General features: G+C 35.3%; 1 protein-coding gene and 1 long non-coding RNA gene across 2 annotated transcripts; both read left to right on the plus strand.

Annotated features, from left to right (window-relative positions):
* The first annotated feature begins 1,044 nt into the window (after positions 1 to 1,044).
* Positions 1,045 to 17,768, plus strand: LOC113502756. Its single transcript, XR_003401382.1, has 3 exons — positions 1,045 to 1,317; positions 13,823 to 13,928; positions 17,713 to 17,768. It is a non-coding gene; the product is annotated as an uncharacterized LOC113502756 (long non-coding RNA).
* A 1,762-nt stretch (positions 17,769 to 19,530) lies between these two features.
* On the plus strand, positions 19,531 to 22,235 carry LOC113502757 (zinc finger MYM-type protein 1-like). Its single transcript, XM_026884420.1, has 2 exons — positions 19,531 to 20,114; positions 20,523 to 22,235. The coding sequence occupies exons 1-2, from the start codon at positions 19,944 to 19,946 to the stop codon at positions 22,023 to 22,025; spliced, it is 1,674 nt and encodes a 557-aa protein (XP_026740221.1). The 5' UTR covers positions 19,531 to 19,943; the 3' UTR covers positions 22,026 to 22,235.
* The last annotated feature ends 13 nt before the right edge of the window (positions 22,236 to 22,248 follow it).

The following is a 22,248-nucleotide window of genomic DNA, read 5'->3' on the forward strand; positions in this document are numbered from 1 at the left end:
TGTCAATATATAATTAGCACATTGCATGGTCGTGATCTACTGAGAGACATGCGATCAATGTTATATTTTTATGTTAGGAATTTGACATTGATTGTATATTTTACTAGTTTATTGACAAAAGTTTTTTTATGGATTTTATATAAAGAGCAGTTTGAAGATTGTTAAGCCGAATGTTTAGTTGCGGATGAAAAGCGTGATCTTCTTACAGCTGATCTTCTTAGAGCCGATCTATACCCATGCTTTTTATCAATATGAGCTGTGTGATTTAGCCACAGAAATATAAATGCAGTAGTGCAGTGTTATCAGCATAATTGACCAAGTTACTTCTGCTACTAATATTGAACATGAATTTTAAAACTTTTAAAGGCTGTTTCGTATGTATTAACAAAATACGCAGAACCATTTCAGACTGGATATTTAACTTAGCAAAAGAGTCTCGCCAAACTGCCAACAATCAAAACTCAAAACCTCCTTTCTAAAGATATTCTAAATTGTATTTTTTAATTACCTATTTAAAAAGAACTTGTTTCTCGTTCTTCCAGAATGCATTGGAATGACTTTCACTTGTAAGCATAAAGAGAACTGTTACATAACGCTCACATATCGGAAATACAATATGTATTAGCATCTGTAATGCAATCAGAATCAAACAGGTTTTATACTTAGATATCTACTGCATTGATATTATAAGCTTACTTAAATGACAAAACGGCTTAAAGAGCTGCTTAAGGAATCGGTTCGAGTCCGAAAAATATCCGGCTATCCCGAAATTCCAATTCCTTTAATATAAAAAAGAAGCCTCGTCTTACTAAAATATAATCAGCAATAAAGTTAACATAGGAAGAAGAGATTACACTAGAGATAGAGAGGACCATTTTATTTATAATGTTTATTATATAAAATCTTTATCTAAATATAAAATACATATGATAGATTTAAAGGTCGGAATACTTGTAATACTTATCACCATGCACTCTATTTAAAACCACTGCAAAATGTACTATTTACTCAAAAAAATAAAAAAATCAATTTACTTATCAATTTAATCCCCGCTGCCGCCCCCGCTACCGCTTACACCTGACACCGCCTACTATCTGTCAATGAATCACATCGGCGCGGTAGTACGAGCGAGCGCAGTTTCACTACCGCCTCACTCCGCCTCGGTCCAATGTACCCGTTCACAACAACAAAAACAACCGACATTCACGAAGAAGTAACCCCTAGGAAAAGTGATATAGTTGGTGAATATTGAATGTATTTAAGTGTTGTTTCAAAGTGAATTTGTGATAGAAAGTGAATGTGTGAAATTAAATGAAGGTATGTTTTCGCTTCTTTAAGGACTTCTTAGTGTCTATAAATAAATTGAAATAAGATCTTCCCTTTTCAAAAATTTGAATTTCGAATGCTAGTATATACGTCCATTTTTATTCAGTGTTTTGTTTATTCTACCACGTGACGGAATAAATAATGCATTGCAATATGGACCTTAGGGTTTTTAGTACAAAGACCATTATTTTTTAAGTTCGACTTGTTGATTGTATTTTGACACAAAAAACTCCCGATTTCTCGTCGGTTTTTCGACCTGTGTTCATGTAATTTTAAAAGCCGGTATTTTTAAGTACTTGCCTCAATTGTATGGAACTTTAATTAAGATTTTTTAAATGATTTTGTCAATTTCAATGTGAATAGTTTTTACTCTTTATATAGGTACGTATAGGTAAAAAAAAAGTAATTAAAGTGTTATTGCATTTCGATTCAATATTATCTTTATCAAAACCATTACTTATTATTTAAATCCGCTTTTGATAAATATCTTAATTATTAAATGACGTATTTATATCGCAGATTACTTTATACCAAGCATATTTTAAAATCTTTTTTTTGATGTCGTCCCACTGAAACTTTAAAGGTGAACTTTTAAGTTGTTACACACATATGCTAAATACTTGGATGATATTCATTAATTTCATTGTATATCCAAAAATATAAATCAAAAGTTTTTATTGCAAGTAAGCCAATTACCAGGCGTTTTAAAAACGTTACAGTAATGACTCTAGCTGCAGAGTTCCAAAATGTCATTCCCAAAGAGAAAAAACGGCAAGAAACTTTATAAGTAACTCTTAAAAAAAATCGAAATATATCAACGACGGACATGTGTTACGATACTCTACCAATTTTAAGTAAAACTGCTTGTCCATAATTGTACCTTTGGCCCATACAATCCCATTCTCATTTTTGTAACTCACACCAGTCAAAAACAATACGAAGTGTTTACTACAACGATGTTTGTTTGTTGTTTCAAATATTTTTATATACATATATACAATTATTAAAACCTATTATGAACTATATTGACAATCAACATAACAGAACAACATAGATTACATGCTACAAGACATTAAAACCTTGATACATAACACCATTATCAATAATCAAACATTACAAGACATAGTACAACACCATCTATAAATAAACTAAAAATGCTTTACATGTCATTAGTACACCATTTAGAAAAACAGTAGAGTTATACTCATTCCCATACTACAAATACATCACTAGGGTTTTTAACAAGCTCACAGGCATCATTATCTTCAAATGATTGCAACTTCTGAGCCAAAGCACGTCTCCACTGCTCCTTCTCAGGCCTTTTCAGAGCCTGTGAGATTGAAATCTCCTGAGAAACTGGAACAGTACTGGATACACACAAGTTGCTGAAACCATACCGATCAGGCTGCTTTCCTTGCGTCTTCTGTCTTTCATAAGGCTCTGGCTCCTGACTAAGATATACATGTAATGTGTGTTTCTTCACCATCAGTGTATACTGAAGAATCTGAAGAGCTATCACTATGATAATCAAATACTGGAACACAGGATGCCCCCACTGAATCTCTGTTCTCCTTCTCCACGCTGATCTCTGGTGTTTGCACATTACTCTCGTCATCTGGAACCAATATTGCCTCCTGGCTGTTTGCATTATCACCTGTCTCGCTTTCTATCAAAATAACATCTGCTGGTGATAACAGTATCTTTTGAAGGATTACACAATCTCTATCCTTTCACATTCATTCCATATCTTGGCTATTTATATGTGCAAGCCACTTCTGTGCCACAATCTTCCTGTAATTGCAGGAGCTGCCAACATGTAACTTGAAGATTGTAACCTCAACTTGTAAACCCCATCAGTTAAGTCAGCTATCGCAACCAAAGCATCTCTTCCGTCATAAATACATAACAATGCTTTTCTTCAATTATAACCTGGTTACCATTCCTGATAAGCTCGCTAACTGATTACAAGTTTGTAGTCAAAACAGGCACGCATAGCACATTTTTCACAGTTATATGACATTGCAAGTCTGACATGATCTCCACATCTCCTGAACAATCAACCCATTAAAACACGGTGATAGTTTCATGTTTGCAATCCCGTCCTTGTTAACAGTCATATGTGCACTGGCACCGCTATCTGTAAATCAATATATTTCCGTTCTCATCCATTATCATAGTTATTTAGTTTGGTAATAGTAACGAGACCCAGTCAAAGGAAATTATCGATTGCTGATTTTCTTTTTTTTTTTTTTTTTTTTTTTTTTTTTTTTTTTATATGTATTGAAGAAAGACCTCTAGGATACGTTGCTGATTTGCTTTTTTAAGTTTTTCGAGAAATAAAATAGTTTATTCAAGAAAGGAGGTTCTCAGTTCTTTATAAACTTTTTGCAGATAAACTTATTCTATTAACAATTAGACACTTTATTGTTATAATAACCTTAGTGAGGCGGATCATAATTATTTATTTTAATAACGCCTTACTCTCGCGTATTTATCAGTTTTTATACTATATCTCCGGTTTGATTCGAAATTATAGAGAAAATTACACTTTCAAAACATAGCTTTATCATAATACTAGCTGTTGCCCGCGACTTCGTCCACGTAGTTAGAATTTTCCGCGTTTTTTCCAAATTTTCCACTGTATCTTCGCTCCTATTAGTCGCAGCGTGATGGTTTATAGCCTAAAGCCTACCTCGATGAATGGTCTATTAAACACAAAAATAATTTTTAGACCAGTAGTTCCTGAGATTAGCGTGTTCAAACAAACAAACAAACTCTTTAGCTGTATACATATATTAGTATAGAGTATAGATGTATAAACTATAACGTATAGTTGTCAAGTTCCATACTACCTAAAAAATGTATGAAACTGGTGACTAATACATAATTTCCGCAAAGATTCCAATATATAAAGGAATTTGATACAAAATGAGGAAAAAACATAAAACATAAACTTCCAAAAATGTTTTTAGATCATTATTCAGTCAAAAAATATAAACATTTCAATTTTGGCATTTCCTTAACTTAATTCATTATACTTCTCCAAAAATGCTTGATTTGAAAACACTGTTATAATATGATATTTACACATATCGTTGCTTTTGTATGAATATCTCTGGGTTTTTCAATGATTAGAGGATTATAATACTATGAGATAATTACTACGTAAATATATAAAAACTTAATTATTATAATGTTTGCTGAGAAATGTTTGTATCTTATCATTTTAATTTATAACTAGGTATTTGTCGCAAACATTGTTTGTTTTACAGCTGTTCCTGCACTGTAGGTTAAATATCACATACTATTAATATTATTGAAGTATTTTTTTATGAATATGATATGAAAATGAATATTTCGACTTTGTATCACTGGTTTGAGATGTAGTCTGTTGACAGATGGACAGACAAACAGCGGAGCCTTTTTTATTAAGGTTTCCTTTTTACACTCTGGTTACAGAACCGAACCTTCCTAAATTAAAAGTATTAAAACTAATTGACTAAGTGAGGTGTAAAGATGACGTTTTACAAGTTTTGACTTGGAAACAGGATTACCATCAAATGTTGGAATGTAAGTCGAGAAGTCTCTTCCATGACTCATTTGGAATACCATGACATGGCATTATTAGACATAGGTACGTCACTTTTATCTCAATTACATAAGGTTCATTTTTATTAACTCTTACATGTAAAATACTCATATATTAACAAAGCTTTGATTGAGCTCCAAGAAGTTTATAATTAACAGAGCTTTTTTTTTAAGAACTTCGCGTTTTACAACCTTATTTATGCCGTCGACAGTGGCGCTGGCAGCGCTGTCATTTCTTCAAAAGCTATTGATATTGTTCGGCAAAATTATAGTTCCAATTTTCGTCACTGGCAAAAAATAATTTGTCAAGCTTTTAGTTGTTATAAAATTAGCCAGTAACAACTCCTAAAACCCAACAAAAAAAGCATCAAAATTGTTTCGTCGAAAGATAGACGGATAGCGAAATGACTCAAGCTTAATAAGGGTCTCTTCACACAGTGTATCACTTGTCATGAGTATGTGTAATGTCCTTTATCGGAACAGTTGGGTAAACACGCGCGTTCAAGGGCGGTCGGTGACATTTGCCCGAGAGAGGAAGTAAAATATTAGGCTGATTGTACAGAGAGGAAAGTAAGGACCTACAGGTCTAACTACAAGGTAAATAACCTGTCAAATGTGGGACGGGCTTGAGAGAAATAGGCTCAAGAAAAAGTCAGTTGGGTGAAAAATAAGTTAGTAAGTCAAATTTATTTATCATCCATCAACCTGTTTAAACGTCTGACCCCTGGCAGTAACTATTCAGTAATCTGTGCCCCTGGTCAGAAGTGTAAAAGCGCAATTATAGGACCAGAGTTAACGGAGTGACACATTAAGATGTGATTTTCTTAGAAAGCTGATTCAATCTAATTTATATTTTTTTAGATTAATTGCTAATTATAGTAATTATGCTATATTGAACAGTAAAAAAAATCAGCTAGTTTAAATCACTAAAAATTTTGTAGCATTTTTTTAAAATATTTTTTTTACGTTTTGTATACAGTAAAATCGTAATATTTCCTTAAGTACACACAATTAAGTAATTTAAAGTGAAAACGTAAGAAATTAAAAAAAAACAACATACCTACATATGTTATTTTTTGCATTGCATCAAACGTGTGGAAAGTTTGCGGCCCGCCTAAGCCATTGTCTTACTGACGGACACGTGTTCTTGTCATAGCTTACAGAAAAATATTAAAAAATGATATACACAATGACACATTAAAAAACCTGTGTATTACATGAACAAACACTTACAAATTAATACCTAAAAGTTTTTTCAATAAGATTCAATTTTGTATATTGGTTGAGGAAGACAGAAAAAAACATTTTATTTTTAATGATGATGCTGGCTGGCTCCCTCTTTATTTGGGGAAAAACATTCAAGTTGTTTTAACTTAATTAAATTTATTACAAGTGAAATGGTCAGGTTGATGACATTTTGTGTGTTCTTTATGACGTGAATTTAAATTATTATAAGTAAACTACTCTGTCAATTCTTCTTGAGATAGGGTATTCTTTTTAGATATAGATATGGTGTTAATTCCTTCAAAAAAATAATATAATGTTATTTATGTATCCATCCAAATGTTATGTATCCATCTAGTATTTTAATAATTATTTTCAGTTGATTCTTCCAAGAAACATTTAATGGGTTGCCTCCATCGATAAATAGACAATCCAAAAAAAAAGTTTAACTCATTTATGGAACTACGTTTTCATAAATAAAGCAAAAAAAAAACTTGAGCTTATCCTAGTACAGAATTATTAAAAAAAAACATTAAAACCTAATTTGACATCTTCGTAACATACAAGCAACATTACCTGTCATCACGTTAGAATCGATCGATTACGGTGACATAAGCAGGCTTCCTATTTATACGGAGTACAGTCTAGAAAGTAGTCTCGCACTAACTGCGCCAGTCTGGTACATTTGTTATTCTTAGATAACGCTTTCCATACTTATCTGGGATTACTATCACGCTTATGTACTTTGAAGGGGTCGGTAGAAGTGTATTGAGGTACCTTGAGCGTTTTCTTTTAGGCTAATTTGGTTTGGAGTCCTTGACACTAATTTAGTTTAATACTTCATCTACCAATTCAATTTTTATTGCATACCATAATGTTACATAGGTGGTCAATTGTTAAGTAATAGCTCATTATGGACCCTTTCGTCTGTCGGGAACTGCAAAAGTAGGAGAGAGTAGCAATCTGCTAATTATCATATAAGTAGTAAGTATATCATATACTTACATATAAAGATGCATGATAATATATACTTTACCTCGATCATAATATTAATACCGTTTTGTGTAAAGCACAACAACTTCTTCTGTTCTGGTCTTTGTTTGCTAAGATTGATCTTCAAAGACAGCGAGCTTTCGGGAGTTCGTTTCGCTGATTCATCTCTTGCACAAGATTACAACTTCGGAAGTGATGAATAGGTGTGCAATCTTTTGTATTTTACTACAAAAACGTGTTAATAAGTTGCCTTATTTGGTTCAACGGTTTTTAATTTTGATTTCCTTTTATAATTTTTAACAAGCTTGTATGGCGAGCTCGATAATTTCTTGAAAATTTAATCTAATGTACGATACGGAAATTTTTGAAACGACCGGTTGTTGTTAAATTGCTTTACTTATATTTCAACTTTCACGTTGCATACTTTTATTAAAATAAAAGAATACATTGATTAACGTGAATTTTAACAGGAATCTTGGGCTAAACAAGGTAAAATTCGTGTTAATACCCGTATTCTTCTATGTTAAATTGCTTGGTACAGTAAGAAAACTAGTTGAAACTTATAACAAACTTGACAGTCACACAACCGTTCCAAGCAACACAAATAATTTCTTACTCACACCACATGTAACTATGTATGTAGTGTATGACTTGGCAAGTCTAACTGTGTGAAGGGCCTTACCCTTAGTCAGCCACTTAAAATAACACTGATCGAATGTTATACTCACTTGGCCCTGTGGTTCGCACAAAGGACTATAATGATTTTGAATTGAATAGGGGATTTTCTGAGAGTAAGAAATACTGACAAAGGTGTTTCCACAGAAAGGACGAAGTGGTACAATGTAACAGTTATTTAATACTATATCTTTGTTAAGGTACAGGGTACCTGCCGGGCAGCGGGTTTGTCCGAAAGGGTTACCGTGACCCTGATACACGAATGGTAAAGGAAGGAACATGGGTGGGTTTTAGGCGGTAGGAGTCTGACACTCCCTTCCGCTCAACCCAAAGCGGAAAGAGTCATTTGATGATTTCTGATACGAAAAAGTAAAAGTAAGGGGTACAAAGTACAGAGTAGAGGAATACAGGTCCGAAAAACAATCTGACTTGCTTACAACGACTAAATTATAAAACTTTTTTTGATCTATGGAAACGTAACAATTGTAACAAAATTTCACGAGTACATGTATTGAAATAAGTCCTTAATAGTAGATAGCTGTGACTAAAGGCAATAAATAACATAAAGACTAACGAAAAAAATGGCTAAACATGAATGTTGGACCTCAAATTGTTACGTTATAATATCTCTTAATAACAACAAAAACAAATCAACAACACGGATTTATATTTTGGAAGCCATCTTTGTTTTGATTGTTCTTTTAAAAGGCAAGGCGAAGGCCAACCATCATACAGCCGACATTATTTATAAATTTTGTTATATTTATGGAATACACCGGATGTTATCTAATATTGGTTTGCTTCCGATATTACCATAAATGGTAGTTTTTAAATTACCTTGAAAATAATTATAATACCTACTTACATAATAGATATTTTTTTGTTTGTATTGGTAATGACAACACCTATAATTGAATTGTTTGTTTTATTAGCAACAATTGCATTAGCAATTTTAATGTTCTTAATGTTAAAAGTCGTTAATCCTGATGATACTAAGTGCATTTTTATTAGTATCATTAAATCAAAGGTCACTTGCAAATTGTAAATACTGAAGTATAAATTATATTATAACTAGCTGTAGCTCGCGGCTTTGCCCGCCTGCATTTTTATTTGGTTATAGCTGTTAAACAATAATTTCTTCTGTAACGAAGTTTGATAAAAGTAGCCTAGATGTTAATTGAAGAGTCAGGTGCCTACTGCTACTGTACTAAATTTCATCGAAACCTATCCAGCCTTCTGGGCCGTGAAGAGGTAACAAACAACCACACGGATATAAAAACTCACATAGTTTGTTACTATTTGTTTTCCGTAAATTTAAAACAACTCGAATTCATAAAGAACGAGTACATAAATTATTATCTATATCATCATCGGCCTAGCCTTTTCCCAACTATGTTGGGGTCGGCTACCAGTCCAACCGGTTTCAGCTAAGTACCAGTGTTTTACAAGGAGCGACTGCCTATCTGACCTCCTCAACCCAGTTACCTGGGCAAGACGATACCCCTTGGTTAGACTGGCTGTCAGACTTTTTTCAGCTTCTGACTATCTGTAACGACTGTCAAAGATGTAGGAATAACAGCCGGGACCCACAATTTAACGTGCCTTCCGAAACACGGAGGAACTCGCTATGACAAAGATGGTCACCCATCCACGGACCAACCGCGTCAAGCATAGCTTAACCTGTGATCGAATCACTTATGCGGTTATAGCTTAGCCACGAGCTCCTCCAATTATTATCTATATATACTAATATATAAAGCTAAAGAGTTTGTTGTTTGTTTGTTTGAACGCGCTAATTTCACGAACTACTGGTCCAAATTGAAAAATTCTTTTTGTATTGAATAGAGCATTCATCGAGGAAGGCTATAAACCTATATATATAGGCTATAAACCATCACGCTGCGACTAATAGGAGCGAAGATACAATTTTAAATGTGAAAAAAACAGGGCAGGTATAAATCATAACTTATATCTTCTACCCACGGAGACGAAGTCGCGGGCAACAGCTAGTAAACTATAAACTAAACAAATTGACTAATAATACAAAGATTACATTTATCTGTATCACAATTGACAACTTACGACAAAAGGATTTATTTGACAAGGCTGCGCTCGCGACTCAATTGTGTCGAGTTTATCTCTTGATAAGGGAGTATCATAATAATAACGCGTTTTATTATTATGTAACCATACCACTGTATCATATAGTAAGACTGATTTAGTTGTGCGAGAGAGATGGTGCTTTACGCCGTGTTGAGTCTCGTCTCTATAAATTCATAAGTATTGAATATGTTGCGGTCTTTCTTTTATTTAATCATCAACAAAATTAGAAAAAGTATCAGAACTAGATCACATTTGAAGCCGACTTTAACACAGAAATTGCAGATTTCTTAGGTATATTTCTCCAAAAAGCAAATTGTCCTATTCCCTTTTTGGTAATTGACTGTTGATTTATTGAAGAAAGGTGTATCCCCTTTAACAAAGTCCGATAAAAATAGTCTAAGTGTTAATCCAAGGAGTCACCTACTTCCATAGCAAGTTTAATCAAAGTCAGTCCTGCCGTTTGGGCGTGAAAAAGTAACAAAAATACACACACACGTACAATCATACTTACACACTTTCGCTTCTTGTACATGAAGAGTTCCCCCGTAGCACACTGTCATTTTTTTATCATGTATTCAGGAACACTATAAGTTAGTAAGCATTCTATTTACGTCAAAACCCATCAATTTATTTCTTCGTATAGTTAAAAGAAGTCCTTTACAAAATCCCTGCATGTTACAATACTGATAGTGAGATAATATCGTACTTATCACTTCACTTCTTGATAAACAATATAGCGATGTTGTATCACACTGGTGTATGCGAATGCAAGGCAAATGTTTTCATACGTTTTTGTTTATTTGATGATCTTAGTGTCAAGTTGTCTGTCTACAACTGTCTGGGAATTTCGTGATGACATATTTGAAAAATTAAAACGTCAGGAAGGATTTGCAAGTGCAACTATTTACCAAATGCACCAGTAACCTTAACCCGTAAACTACCGCTCGGTAACTGAGTATTTTTTTAATCTATGCTCTATACTATACTAGTATATAAAGCTGAAGAGTTTGTTTGAACGCGCTATTCTCAGGAACTACTGGTTCTAATTGGAAAAATACTTTTGCGTTGAATTGACCATTCATCGAGGAAGGTTTTAGGCTATAAATAATCACTCTGCGACTAATAGGAGTCAAGATATAATGGAAAATGTGGAATAAACAGGGCAGGTATAAATCATAACTTATATCTTCTTACTCCGGGGACGAAGTCGCGGGCAACAACTAGTACATTATATTACTTATAGTAAAGCCAATAATATCTCTAGATCATGGCACAGCTGGTTTCAGGTCATTTTCCGTTTTGGAAATGTTGAACACTAATCACCACGCTATCTCACTGCCTATAGGCGATTTCAAATCTCAATATCCACTAATCCAGGTTTCCTCATGTTTGCCAATTCAAAAGTCTGAGAAAAAATAAGAAAGTGACTGAGTTAGGATCGAACCTGCACTCCAAACCAATCCATACATAGTACTGCAAGGGTACATGTTACACACGACAATTCCCATGCGACTTCAATTGAATATTATAAGGTGGGATATTAATACCACCCACTATCACTCGACAGTGCGTCAATACCATAACCCAATTAGTTATACCATCTAGTTATGAGGCAAAGGTTAGCAACCTTGTTAACGTAATGTGGGTCGCCAGAGAGCTCATTAGAATACAATAGCGCATAATCACGGTATTCAGAACAATCTGTACGTTATTACACTTTATCTAATGTACCTAGATACATAATTTCAATGTTAGATGTCAAGTTTTAATAAGCCTACACAACAGTTGAAGTCATAGCCTAGTGGTAAGACTGCAGTACTGTCATCGGTCTCGAGTTCAATCCCAAGGCAAGTACCCTTCGAAATTGTGTGCGTTTCAGGAATTAATATCACAGCTAACGTGTTGACCCCTTTGATCCTGAGTTTTATCTCTCTCCATTCGTGTTAGAATTCCGTCCAATCGGGACATGTAAGTAAGGGACCGGGTAAGAGACTGCGTTTCTGTTTGCGTATATGTACATTGTGTTGGATGGATTTTTAACTTGGTCAGTTACGACTTCTATATTTTTTGTGAGTCCGTCAAAAAACGGTAGGTGTAAAATTGCAGGTGATTTAACTACACTCGCGGTCAAGTGCAATAACAAGGTTCCAGCTTGCTGATTAGACGGACGTACAGCGAAGCCTGAGCATAATTTTAAAACTTCGATAATAAAGTTCCATTTACACCCCTTGGGTACGGAATTCTTAAAAAGACATTTTGAAATCGTATTTTACTCACAGAACTTTATTATCTCGACAGACTTGAAAAATTTAACATTATAGACAACAACAAGAAAACATACTTAATGATGATTGATGCAGTATTTCATCATATCTGATGTCACCTGAGAGAATTCCCAGGCATTACCCAAACATAGTAAATATGCCATTTGATAATAAATGGTAGAAATATAATAATACGTGCGTATTTACTGAAGACGAGAAAATATTTCCTTACAATATTGAAAACATTCTCGTGTTAACCGACTGCGGTATGTGTAAATGGTGTTGTGTTTACTTGGTTCATGAGAATTATTGTTTTTGTAGGCAAATATGTGCATAGAGTAAAAGAAGAAACTACGTGATTGTGTTGAACAGTTTGATTATTATCCTTTTTGGGAAGTGGTATTATATTCAAGAAAAAATAGGCCTATTGGTACTATTTGCTACTATTTTACCTACTTCTATTTTTAAAAGGTAATGTACTAAAGGCACGTTCAAAATTTATGATAAAGCCAGTTGTGGAATGCGTTGTTTTGCCTAACATTCAAGGAATTTATGATATAGAAGATAATATATCATATTAGATACTAATAAAATATTATATTAGATATAAATGTTAAGGTGGACAGCCCTCTTATTACTTTGGGGTATGCAAAATAGAAAGCAGCCGATTCTGAGACCTACTAATTTCATTAAAATGGTTCAAGCCGTTTCGGAGGAGTGTGATAACTCAATTGTGAGACGAGATTGTCATATTTATATAGAGCTTTTTTCTTAATTTTGAAACATAAAACTGTATGGAAAAGGATAACTATGTAAATAAATTTATAAAAACTATGTTGTTTCCCATCAGAATTAGTGGGCTATTTACTTTGTTATTTTAGATTGGATGAATAGGCAGTAGGTACTGTATTCTACATATTTTTAAGTTAACCTTTATGTGTTTAGTTTGTAAACATAAGGTTTTTCTTGTTCTAAAACCGGTACCGCGTGACATGTCAGCTTGTATTTTTGTCGATGATGGCATATGTGTCTAGTTACCTGCATCAAGTCCCATTGAGGAAATATCAGAGTTAAAATATTTAATTGACTACTTAGCTTTAAGAAGCTATTATAAATTAATCACTTTTCCATAAAGTCGGGTCATAGATTGGGGAATTACAAAAAGTTCTTTTTAATTTATTTATTTGTTTTCTATGCAAATCTGTGTAAAAATTCAAATACTTTTTTTATTTGCGGCTTTTAATAACACATATTATTATGTATATGACAGTTGTTACGCGTAGTTAGAAGCTACAGAGTATGACAACCAGACTTACTATGAAGTACCTATGTTTTACAAGGAGCGACTGCTATCTGACCCCGCCAACCCAGTTACTTGGGCGAAACGATACTCCTTAGACTTTCTAGCTACTGACTACCCTTAATGACTAATAAAAGCCTGGAACCACAATTTAACGTACCTTCCGAAACACGGATTAACTCGTTATGACATATATCGTCACTCATCTACGGACCGACCGTATCAGGCGTACCTTAACATGTGATCGATAAATTTATTCAGTTATAGCTTAGCCCCATACATATATTTAAAGTGTTTACGTGTATTTGATTTTCTCCTTGTAAATAACCTTCAATACAATTGATTCCAGGAATGGTGTCGAGAGCTCCCGGCTAGAGTGACGTCACGAGTGTCATATGCGGCCACTATGTGAACGATTCCACCATGCTGCTCAAGCTATGCAAGTCATGCCAGTAGTGAGTTGGATGTTTATATTTTCAACGGATTTTTGAAGTTATATTACTTTTGGCATGGTGATTTTTTACGATGCGCGCGCACACCGACACCAGGGCCCCAATTCTGCTATTTACAATGGCCGATGAATGAATGAAAATGGGCTCTTTTCGCATTTTTTTCTACATGGGACGGTACACTCAAGGTCAATACAATTAACTTCCAATTATTGTATTTTCAAAATGCTTAAGAGAATAGGAATAATTTCAAATTTAAACCAATTGCCAGTCATTCATCGGCCATTGTAAAATAGCAGAATCGGGCCCAAAAATTCTACAACGTGAACTTAGGTCTAGGAGGCCTAAAAATCGATAACAATGTTCATGTTGTATATTCTAGTATCTTTACTGTGATATATATATTTTCTTAATCTTTTTGGTTTATTTTATTGTTTACTGGTTTTTTCTCCATGCACCAAGGAAGTATAACTTCTAACACGTGTACATAAGTACTCACACTATTTTTTTTTAAGATGTGGTGTTCCATTCGTCTGTATTTTGTTTTTTTTTTATGTTTTTTACCTCAGTACTTTTCATTGAATGTAGCGTTTTATTGATTCTTTTTTCATTCGACTATTTTTATTAAGTTTGGCTCTGTAGTTTTTTTGTGTTCTTAGAAAAATTTAGTTGTTGTAAAAACAAAATCACTATGTTTCCTACTATTACTCGTAGATATTCCAAGCAATTGAACTGTTCTGACAAATTGGTTTTGCATCATATTATGCAAAGAGGATAACCAACTTTTCCTTCTCTGGTTACTATAACATATTTTGTCTATCAATTTGTTATTGATTACTATCGCAATTAATTCGATTTCTGTATCGTTCTCCTCATTTACCATTCTGAACACGTGGTGTGGTGTAAACTGGTAAAAAGTTGTTCTGATTTTGTTATATTTTGCAATTTTATAATTCATCTTCTACATTTTGATAGTAACTGTCGTGAGAATGATTCATTATTAAATGATGTAACGGTTTACTCACGCGTATTTATTGGGGTAGTCCGACTAGTTTCGGACCCAACCGGAATCCTTAATCATGAGCAGACGCGGCGGGATCGCGAGTCGAACTGACGTCAGCGCGGCCGCGCATCTCGCTGCGTAGCGAGATGATCTTTTACAATTTGCCAGCCTATTTGCAAGCTCATTGTATTGCCTAAGACCAAAAAATAGCTATTAAAACATTAGACTACAATTTCCATTATAAAAAATTCAAAGGTGTATAAACCAGTGATGAAACCATGTCATACCAAGTACCATACATCATTAGATCGCAAAATATCTCCGATAACATCACTCAGTGTCAAGATAAAGACGACAGCTACCGACGCATATTCCACAGGAGCCAGTGTATTGGAAGGCGAGATCGAGATGTGTATTAGTGTTAAGAGTGACGTCAATGAATGGAAATTGTTGTTAAGGGATTAATTTCCTGATGGGATTAACGTGACGTTGAAACGACTTGTTATTGTTTGTGGAAGTGGGATTTTTGTTTGTGTGAGTGTGTTGAAACTTGGTGTGAGTAAGTGGGAAATGTGAGTATTAATCCCAAAATATTGTAGAGCAGTTCTTTTGACAGCGAAAGAAATCCACTTTGAAGTTATCCAAGTATGTATTATTAAAAAGTAGGAATGCAACATAATACATAATCTAACAAGGTTAAATGGCCATAGGCGTCCGCAAAGTTATGCCCTTCTGCTACCATGTAAATATGGATATTCTAAAAAAAACGAAACTAACAAAGCCAGGGAACCAGAGACACTATCCCCCCACCATTTTCACTGCTGCTTTTTGCAAGCGAGACGTCGCTATACACAGTACATTACGTCATCTTGTTTCCACAGCAGCAAGAACATTACTATTAGTAGATCCCCAGTCCTTCATATTTATAACAATTTCACTTGTTTCTTGAATCTCAACTTTACAAAGATGCAGTACTTCAAGATGAATAATTTACTGATCACTAAATCATATCCTATTGATTTTAACAACTCAATATGCTATAACATCAGAAGGTTAGTCATAAAGTGGCCAGTCATCAGTAACCTTTAGCACCGCAACAATTAAAGTTATTTATTTGCAAAAGCAATTATCTACGGTTCGTCTGCGAAGGATTTTCCGCGGTTTTCCTCTATCGTTGCCTATTGTGATAAAGGCGGGTATTGTTCTGTATAATAGGATAATTTATGTGCATTCATTGTTGATTTATCAAGTCAATATGTTTTATGTAACACTTTTACAGTCTTTCAGTATTGTTTCAGTCTTAAAGATTTAGTCATGGTTGTGTTCATAACTGGGGACGAAGTTGATTTGACATCGTCGGTTTATAGAAAAGAATCGTTTGATGCGGACAATATCTTTAATAGTTGCAATTAGAAGGTATTTCCATTCAAATTTCTGCAATGGGAATCCTTCCTAGGAACAATTCCATACCTTTATTTTAGTCGAAAGAAAACACCTAAATAATCTACCATTGTCTAAAAATCACACTATCAAAAACCAGACAACGCCTGTACTAGGCCTCTACTTTAAAATCTCGACCGATGGAAATTGAGGAAAAGAGATGCCACTATGCCCAATGCAATGCACTGTCTCGCTCCCTCATACCTACCTAGTCTTTGTATAAGAGCTCGCAGTACAAGCAGAGCTATTTGTAAATTCACGGAACTCCTTGAATGTTATTTGCCGTTTCAAACAGCCTTCCACGTGAACCATTGTCTCCTTAACAAATACGATTATTAATATCTTCAAGATCATTGTTGTGTTAATTCCTATGGTACATATAATTGTTTGAGAATCAGTCTGTCAGTCACGACGCGCGACGGTCGAGTTGTGTCTGTTACGTATTTTACGACTGTTCATCCTGTGTAAAAGTGATTTTGGAATTGTATTACAGGTACTTTTTCATCTTTTATGAAATTTTGTGGTTGAAGATTGAATTGGGACCTTATGTGATGAGATATAACAGTGAAGTTTGATTGTTGATAAGTCAAAGAGGTGAAGGATCTAGACTGGACCCCAAATAAGTTCTTTATTTTGCTTTAAACTGATCACACGAACACTGCTATAGACATTATTATTGTTCTAAAACGTATAGGTACTATTCCATACTTTTTCAATACCCATTATTTTGCCTCCACCTATCGTGATCGCTAATAAACAGATTATTTTTATAGACAATGGTTTCTTTTCCTGTTTTTTACAATCAACATAATTTTACATTAAGATAAACAAACCTAGCTTCTTTCCTTAAATCAAACTTACTTATTCAAAATGATGTGTGATAACTCTATTATTGCGTAAAAGGCTGTTCACAATACCTTTACGTAAAATCATATTATCAGGTGATTCAAATTCATTGAAAGGTATTAATGAATCATCAATGAGAGTGCTATCTACAACTGCACAGATAGTTATAGGTATAATTTAGTTAGTCACTTTGCCTTATCTATCGATTACAGTTTTTTGTTATTTAAGATGGATGCGATGTCTGTTTGACTTACAATCTTTGTGTGTCTGTATCAATGTGCATTGTTTTTTGTTTTTAAAATATTATCAATTGGCGTTGCATAGTTAAATTTGGAATCATGAGCAGATTTTGTTTTCTGTAAATATTTTTTTATGATCTTTTTTTGATAGAGCAAATATTTCTTGCTTATTACTTGAGTGAGATCCTAGGCCTGAAATTTAGTTTCTTTTACTTGATGTTGTTGTTGATGATGTTTTAATATTTGTTTTTACTGTTCACAGCTGTCTGGAGACGATGTACTGGAACTGTTGTGAGGAGCGGTTCTGTTTCGATAAGAAGATCGCTACTTACAAGTGAGTTTTTCTTTTCATTTGTTTGTATAATTCTTATCTCTTCAGCTGTTTATCTGATTTCATCGACACATCAAACACGTTTACCCAGGCTTATCTGCAATTCGAATAAACTGATTAAATTAACACCTCCAACGTGAAGACTCAATGCGGCGATATACAATTAGGATTGTTGACAGAAAAAATCTAACAAATGCTTAAGATAGATTTTCAAAAATATCAGTTGCTTAATTTTAACTTATCGAGTAATAAAGAATGAAAATGATATACTAAGTTGAAATGTCGTCTGTCGAGTTTAGACACCTTTCATCCGCTTTATAGTAGCATTTGATCACCACGCTAGCTCACTGTAGGTTGGCGATAGATTCCAATACTTGTCAAGGTTTCCTCACGATGTTTTCAATCACCGTTAGTTCTGCCCCTCCTGCATCTATGAATAGAACCCTCGATCTTCACGATCGGCCATCATTTCACCTTATTTTTTATTGATCTTAAGAAATGTACCTGACTACTTAGATTTATTAGTATAATAGCCTTTTTATTTACCAGACAAAACGTCTGTGCTTTGTAAGTGGTTTAGTTATTTCGTTTTCCTTGTGATTCTGGCAAAGGAGCATCAATCAGTTAAGAGTCTTCATTATTGAATGCACAGAAACAAATTCATGGCACACCGGCAGAATAAAAACCCCTCTAATCTCCGTAACCCTGAAAGGTTAACTAACTCAATAATTACTAAAATTCTAGGAACAGCAACGCATAGTCTCAAATTGTGTAGTACACAAGTATAGTTATGAATCAGAATGACAATCACTTTTATTCATAATTCTCAAGGTTATTCGGGATGACATCTCGTTTGTAACCTGGTACCATTCTGAAAAGGAAAATATTGCGCAACTGTTATTTTTACATTGTGACCTATACCTTTTAGTTTAACCTGTTAATAAGTTTATTCATCAACAGGTAAACTATTTGTAATTGCATTCTTCTGCCTGCCTGCTTTAGGTTCAATAAGTATTCCTCAAATTCTTCCCCACCTATTGCTAAGTGTTGGATCAGTCAATCTGTATTTACTTCTCTCCCTTTCGTGTCATTTTGCACACATCCGTTTTGAAGGTAGATAGATAGACACTTCTTTCTTTAATTGTGCTTCTTTTATTTGTTTGTGTACATAAATGGTAGATTTCTTTTGCGTATGTACCGCGTATGTCAGAGTACATTCCCTGTCATCCATATGTGACTTTCGTTCCTTGTCATTAGACCAGGGACTGAAAGGGGTTACGGTATAAGGTTACGCTACCGGTATAAATAAGTGTACCTTAAAAAAATAAAAAGTTAGGGTATACCGCTATTTAACCTTTATGCGATATCGGTACCGAAAAATATAGCGTTGACAGTTGCGGGACGTGGGCGAGGGGTGCGAGGCACCGAAAAGGGTGGTCAAGGCCAAGGCACGACCGTGCGCGCCGGCAACAATCCTGTTTTCTTCGTCTTTCCATCTTTTTCATACCTTTATTTAGTAACGGCTAAGTACTGCTAGCGAAATATACCTTTTTATATTGGCAGTGGCGTAGCGTGGGTGGGGCGGAGGGGGCGGCCCGCCCGGGCGGCAGCCGCGCGGGGGCGGCAAAATGTCGCCGTTGAAGCGGGTTGAGATCTGATCTTATGATTCATTCATTTCATTACACAGTATAATTTTCCATTTTTATATAAAATTTTGCCGCACAAAGGATTTTTAAAATTTATTTAAAAGAAAAATTGCTAAAATTACTGACAGAGCTCTTTATAAGGTTTGTTTGTTTACATACGAACGGCAACATCGCATCCACGGCCGCGCCGCCCGCCGCGCCGCGCCGGCGAGGCAACGCGCGCGAACCGAGTTGATCTGAATCTGAAATCTTTTGTTTTACGAGTCGGCCCGTGTCGATGCCTCTCTTTCGCACTCATTGAATTAGTACTACGCATTCATTTGTAGGTACTTTGTTTGTTTTAGTGCATCGTGAAGTGCCATTACGCAATCACGCATTACTCGTATGTTTGTTTTGCGAGAGTTTTGGATACGGAACGAAAGTCGTTTTGATTGTGTTTCGATCTTTTAAATACTATTGAATCTTCTAAAACTAAACATTTAGATCTTTACCCAATCTTTGAATTAGTTTTTGAAAATGAAAAGAGTCAAAGAAAGCGGTGCGGAATTCCGCAAAAAAAGGGCTAAGAAAGCAGCAGATGCGAAAAAGTCTCAAGGTGCATTACTGAAATATTTCAGTTCTAGTTCTGGTTCGAAAGCCACGTTAACGTCTTCGGTGGCATCCTGCAGCAGTGGAAGTGATTCCAGTGTAAGTAGATATATGATTCCTCCATCTAGAATCGTGTGTGGCCTAGAATTACTCCAGTTATTTTAGACATTTTATTGGCTGGGTCGCTCGCAATAAATTGCAAGGTTCTTTATCTAAAGTAAAAAATCAAAATGTGTATGTATGTGCGTTTGTTTTTAGTTGTCAGCTCTATAGCCTAAGCCGCTAAACAAAATAAGATGAAATTTTGTATTGGGAATGTTTTGTAAATGTCTAGGAATATTTTCTTTGTTTTTTGATCACTTGATTATTTATGGTAGGTAACATAATTTTTCATTTAGCCGCGCCGTCACCAAAACCACTTTTGTTTTGTGATAGTTAAAATACTTATTTGAAATTCTAACGTGTCTTCTAGCCAATATTCATGGGAATACATAACTTATTTTACAGGCACAAGAAGAAGACGTGCCTGGCGTCGCAGTTGGAAGTAGTTCTGGTCCCACCACAGAGCAGGGTCAAGACGAAGTCGACTCACCAGATGTGCCTCAAGCATCTAGTCATAAGCCTGCAGAAAAAGTGAATGTTGCCAAAGAAGACATAATTGAAATCGTGCCTTCTGCTCCTGCCGAAGTCAAAGATGTGAATCTCGACGATGTAGGTTGCTGGCCTTCTCCTATGACCGACGAAGTCAGAACGCTTCTAGTACGTCGCGGGTCTGACTCAGTACAGCACATCGATTCCAAATTTGCCGATGTTGTTCGCTCAGGGACTTCAACGAAAGGCGGTACCCGAAAACTAACCAAAGAGTGGTTCTACAAACCATTATCTAATGGCGAAAAGGTTCTCCGAACATGGCTGGTGTACTCGCCTCTGAAGCAGTCTTTGTATTGTTTTTCTTGCAAGCTGTTTGGCAATTCCGGCTCGAACTTCGCATCTGAAGAAGGATTCAACAAATGGTGGAAGCTAAATCCAAGAATCGGAGACCATGAAAATAACCTGGGCCATGAACAGAGTTTCTTGAAATGGAAGGAGTTGGAAGTTTGCCTGAACTGTAAAGCAACCATCGATCAGAAACAACAAGAAGTTTTCGAAAGTGAGGAGAAGAAATGGAGGGATGTATTGTACAGGTTGCTGAATATTATCCAGTTCTTAGCCAAACAGAATCTGGCCTTCAGAGGACATCGAGAAGACATTCGAGGAGATGATAGTGGCAATCGCGGGAACTTTCTAGAGTTAGTGCACCTCCTAGCTGAATACGATCCTCTTCTAATGGAACACCTGACAAAGATAAAGCTGGGAGCAAGAGTGTCAGTTTCATATCTGTCTCCAGAAACCCAGAATGAATTTATAAATTTACTGGGACAGCAAGTTCGATCCACCATCATCCGTCGTATTCAAAAAGCTAAATATTATTGCGTAATCTTCGACAGTACACCAGACATCTCCCACAATGACCAAATGAGCCAAGTTCTGCGATACGTACATATCGAAGGAGAAAAAGTCGCTGTGGTAGAATCTTTCATTGACTTCTTCCAACCAAAAGGAAAAAATGCAGAAGATCTCAGCAACGATATAATCGCGAAGATAACATCAGACGGACTGGACATACAGAATCTGAGAGGACAGGCTTATGACAATGCTGCCACAATGTCAGGGATCCACAATGGAGTTCAAGCCCGGATTAAAGCACTAAATCCGAAAGCTCTATTCGTTGCATGCACAAACCACTCACTAAACTTGGCTGGGGTACACACTGCTTCTGAATCAGTGAATTCGGTGACGTTTTTTGGAATTCTAGAGAAGCTATTTGCCTTCTTTTCTGCATCAACTGTTAGATGGAACGCTTTGGTTGCCGTCACAGGTCAAGCAGTGAAACGAGTCACTGAAACGCGTTGGAGCGCTAGACATGTAGCTGTCAAGATGCTTAAAAATAAGTTTGAGGGAGTTTCTTGAGGTACTGGAACAATTAACAGATTCATCTCAAACTTCCGAAACAAGATCGGGAGCCAGTCTTCTCCTGACAGCCATGCAGTCATTTAACTTCCTAACTTTTCTTGGCTTTTGGGCTGCAGTGCTACCTGAAGTAGATGACGCACAGATTTACCTGCAGCAACGAGGACTAAGTGTGGATAAGTGTGCTCAGAAACTCTGCGCTTTGAAAACCCTCTTAGTGGAA

This window comes from Trichoplusia ni, chromosome 18 (genome assembly GCF_003590095.1).
Source record: "Trichoplusia ni isolate ovarian cell line Hi5 chromosome 18, tn1, whole genome shotgun sequence".
NCBI lineage: Eukaryota > Metazoa > Arthropoda > Insecta > Lepidoptera > Noctuidae > Trichoplusia > Trichoplusia ni.

What these genes read in the sequence shown, in the direction of transcription:
- LOC113502757 (XM_026884420.1), top strand. Translation starts at nt 19,944, where the DNA reads ATGAAAAGAGTCAAAGAAAGCGGTGCGGAATTCCGCAAAAAAAGGGCT. An exon ending in GCAGTGGAAGTGATTCCAGT is followed by an intron (nt 20,115 to 20,522) that starts GTAAGTAGATAT and finishes CTTATTTTACAG; the next exon opens with GCACAAGAAGAAGACGTGCC.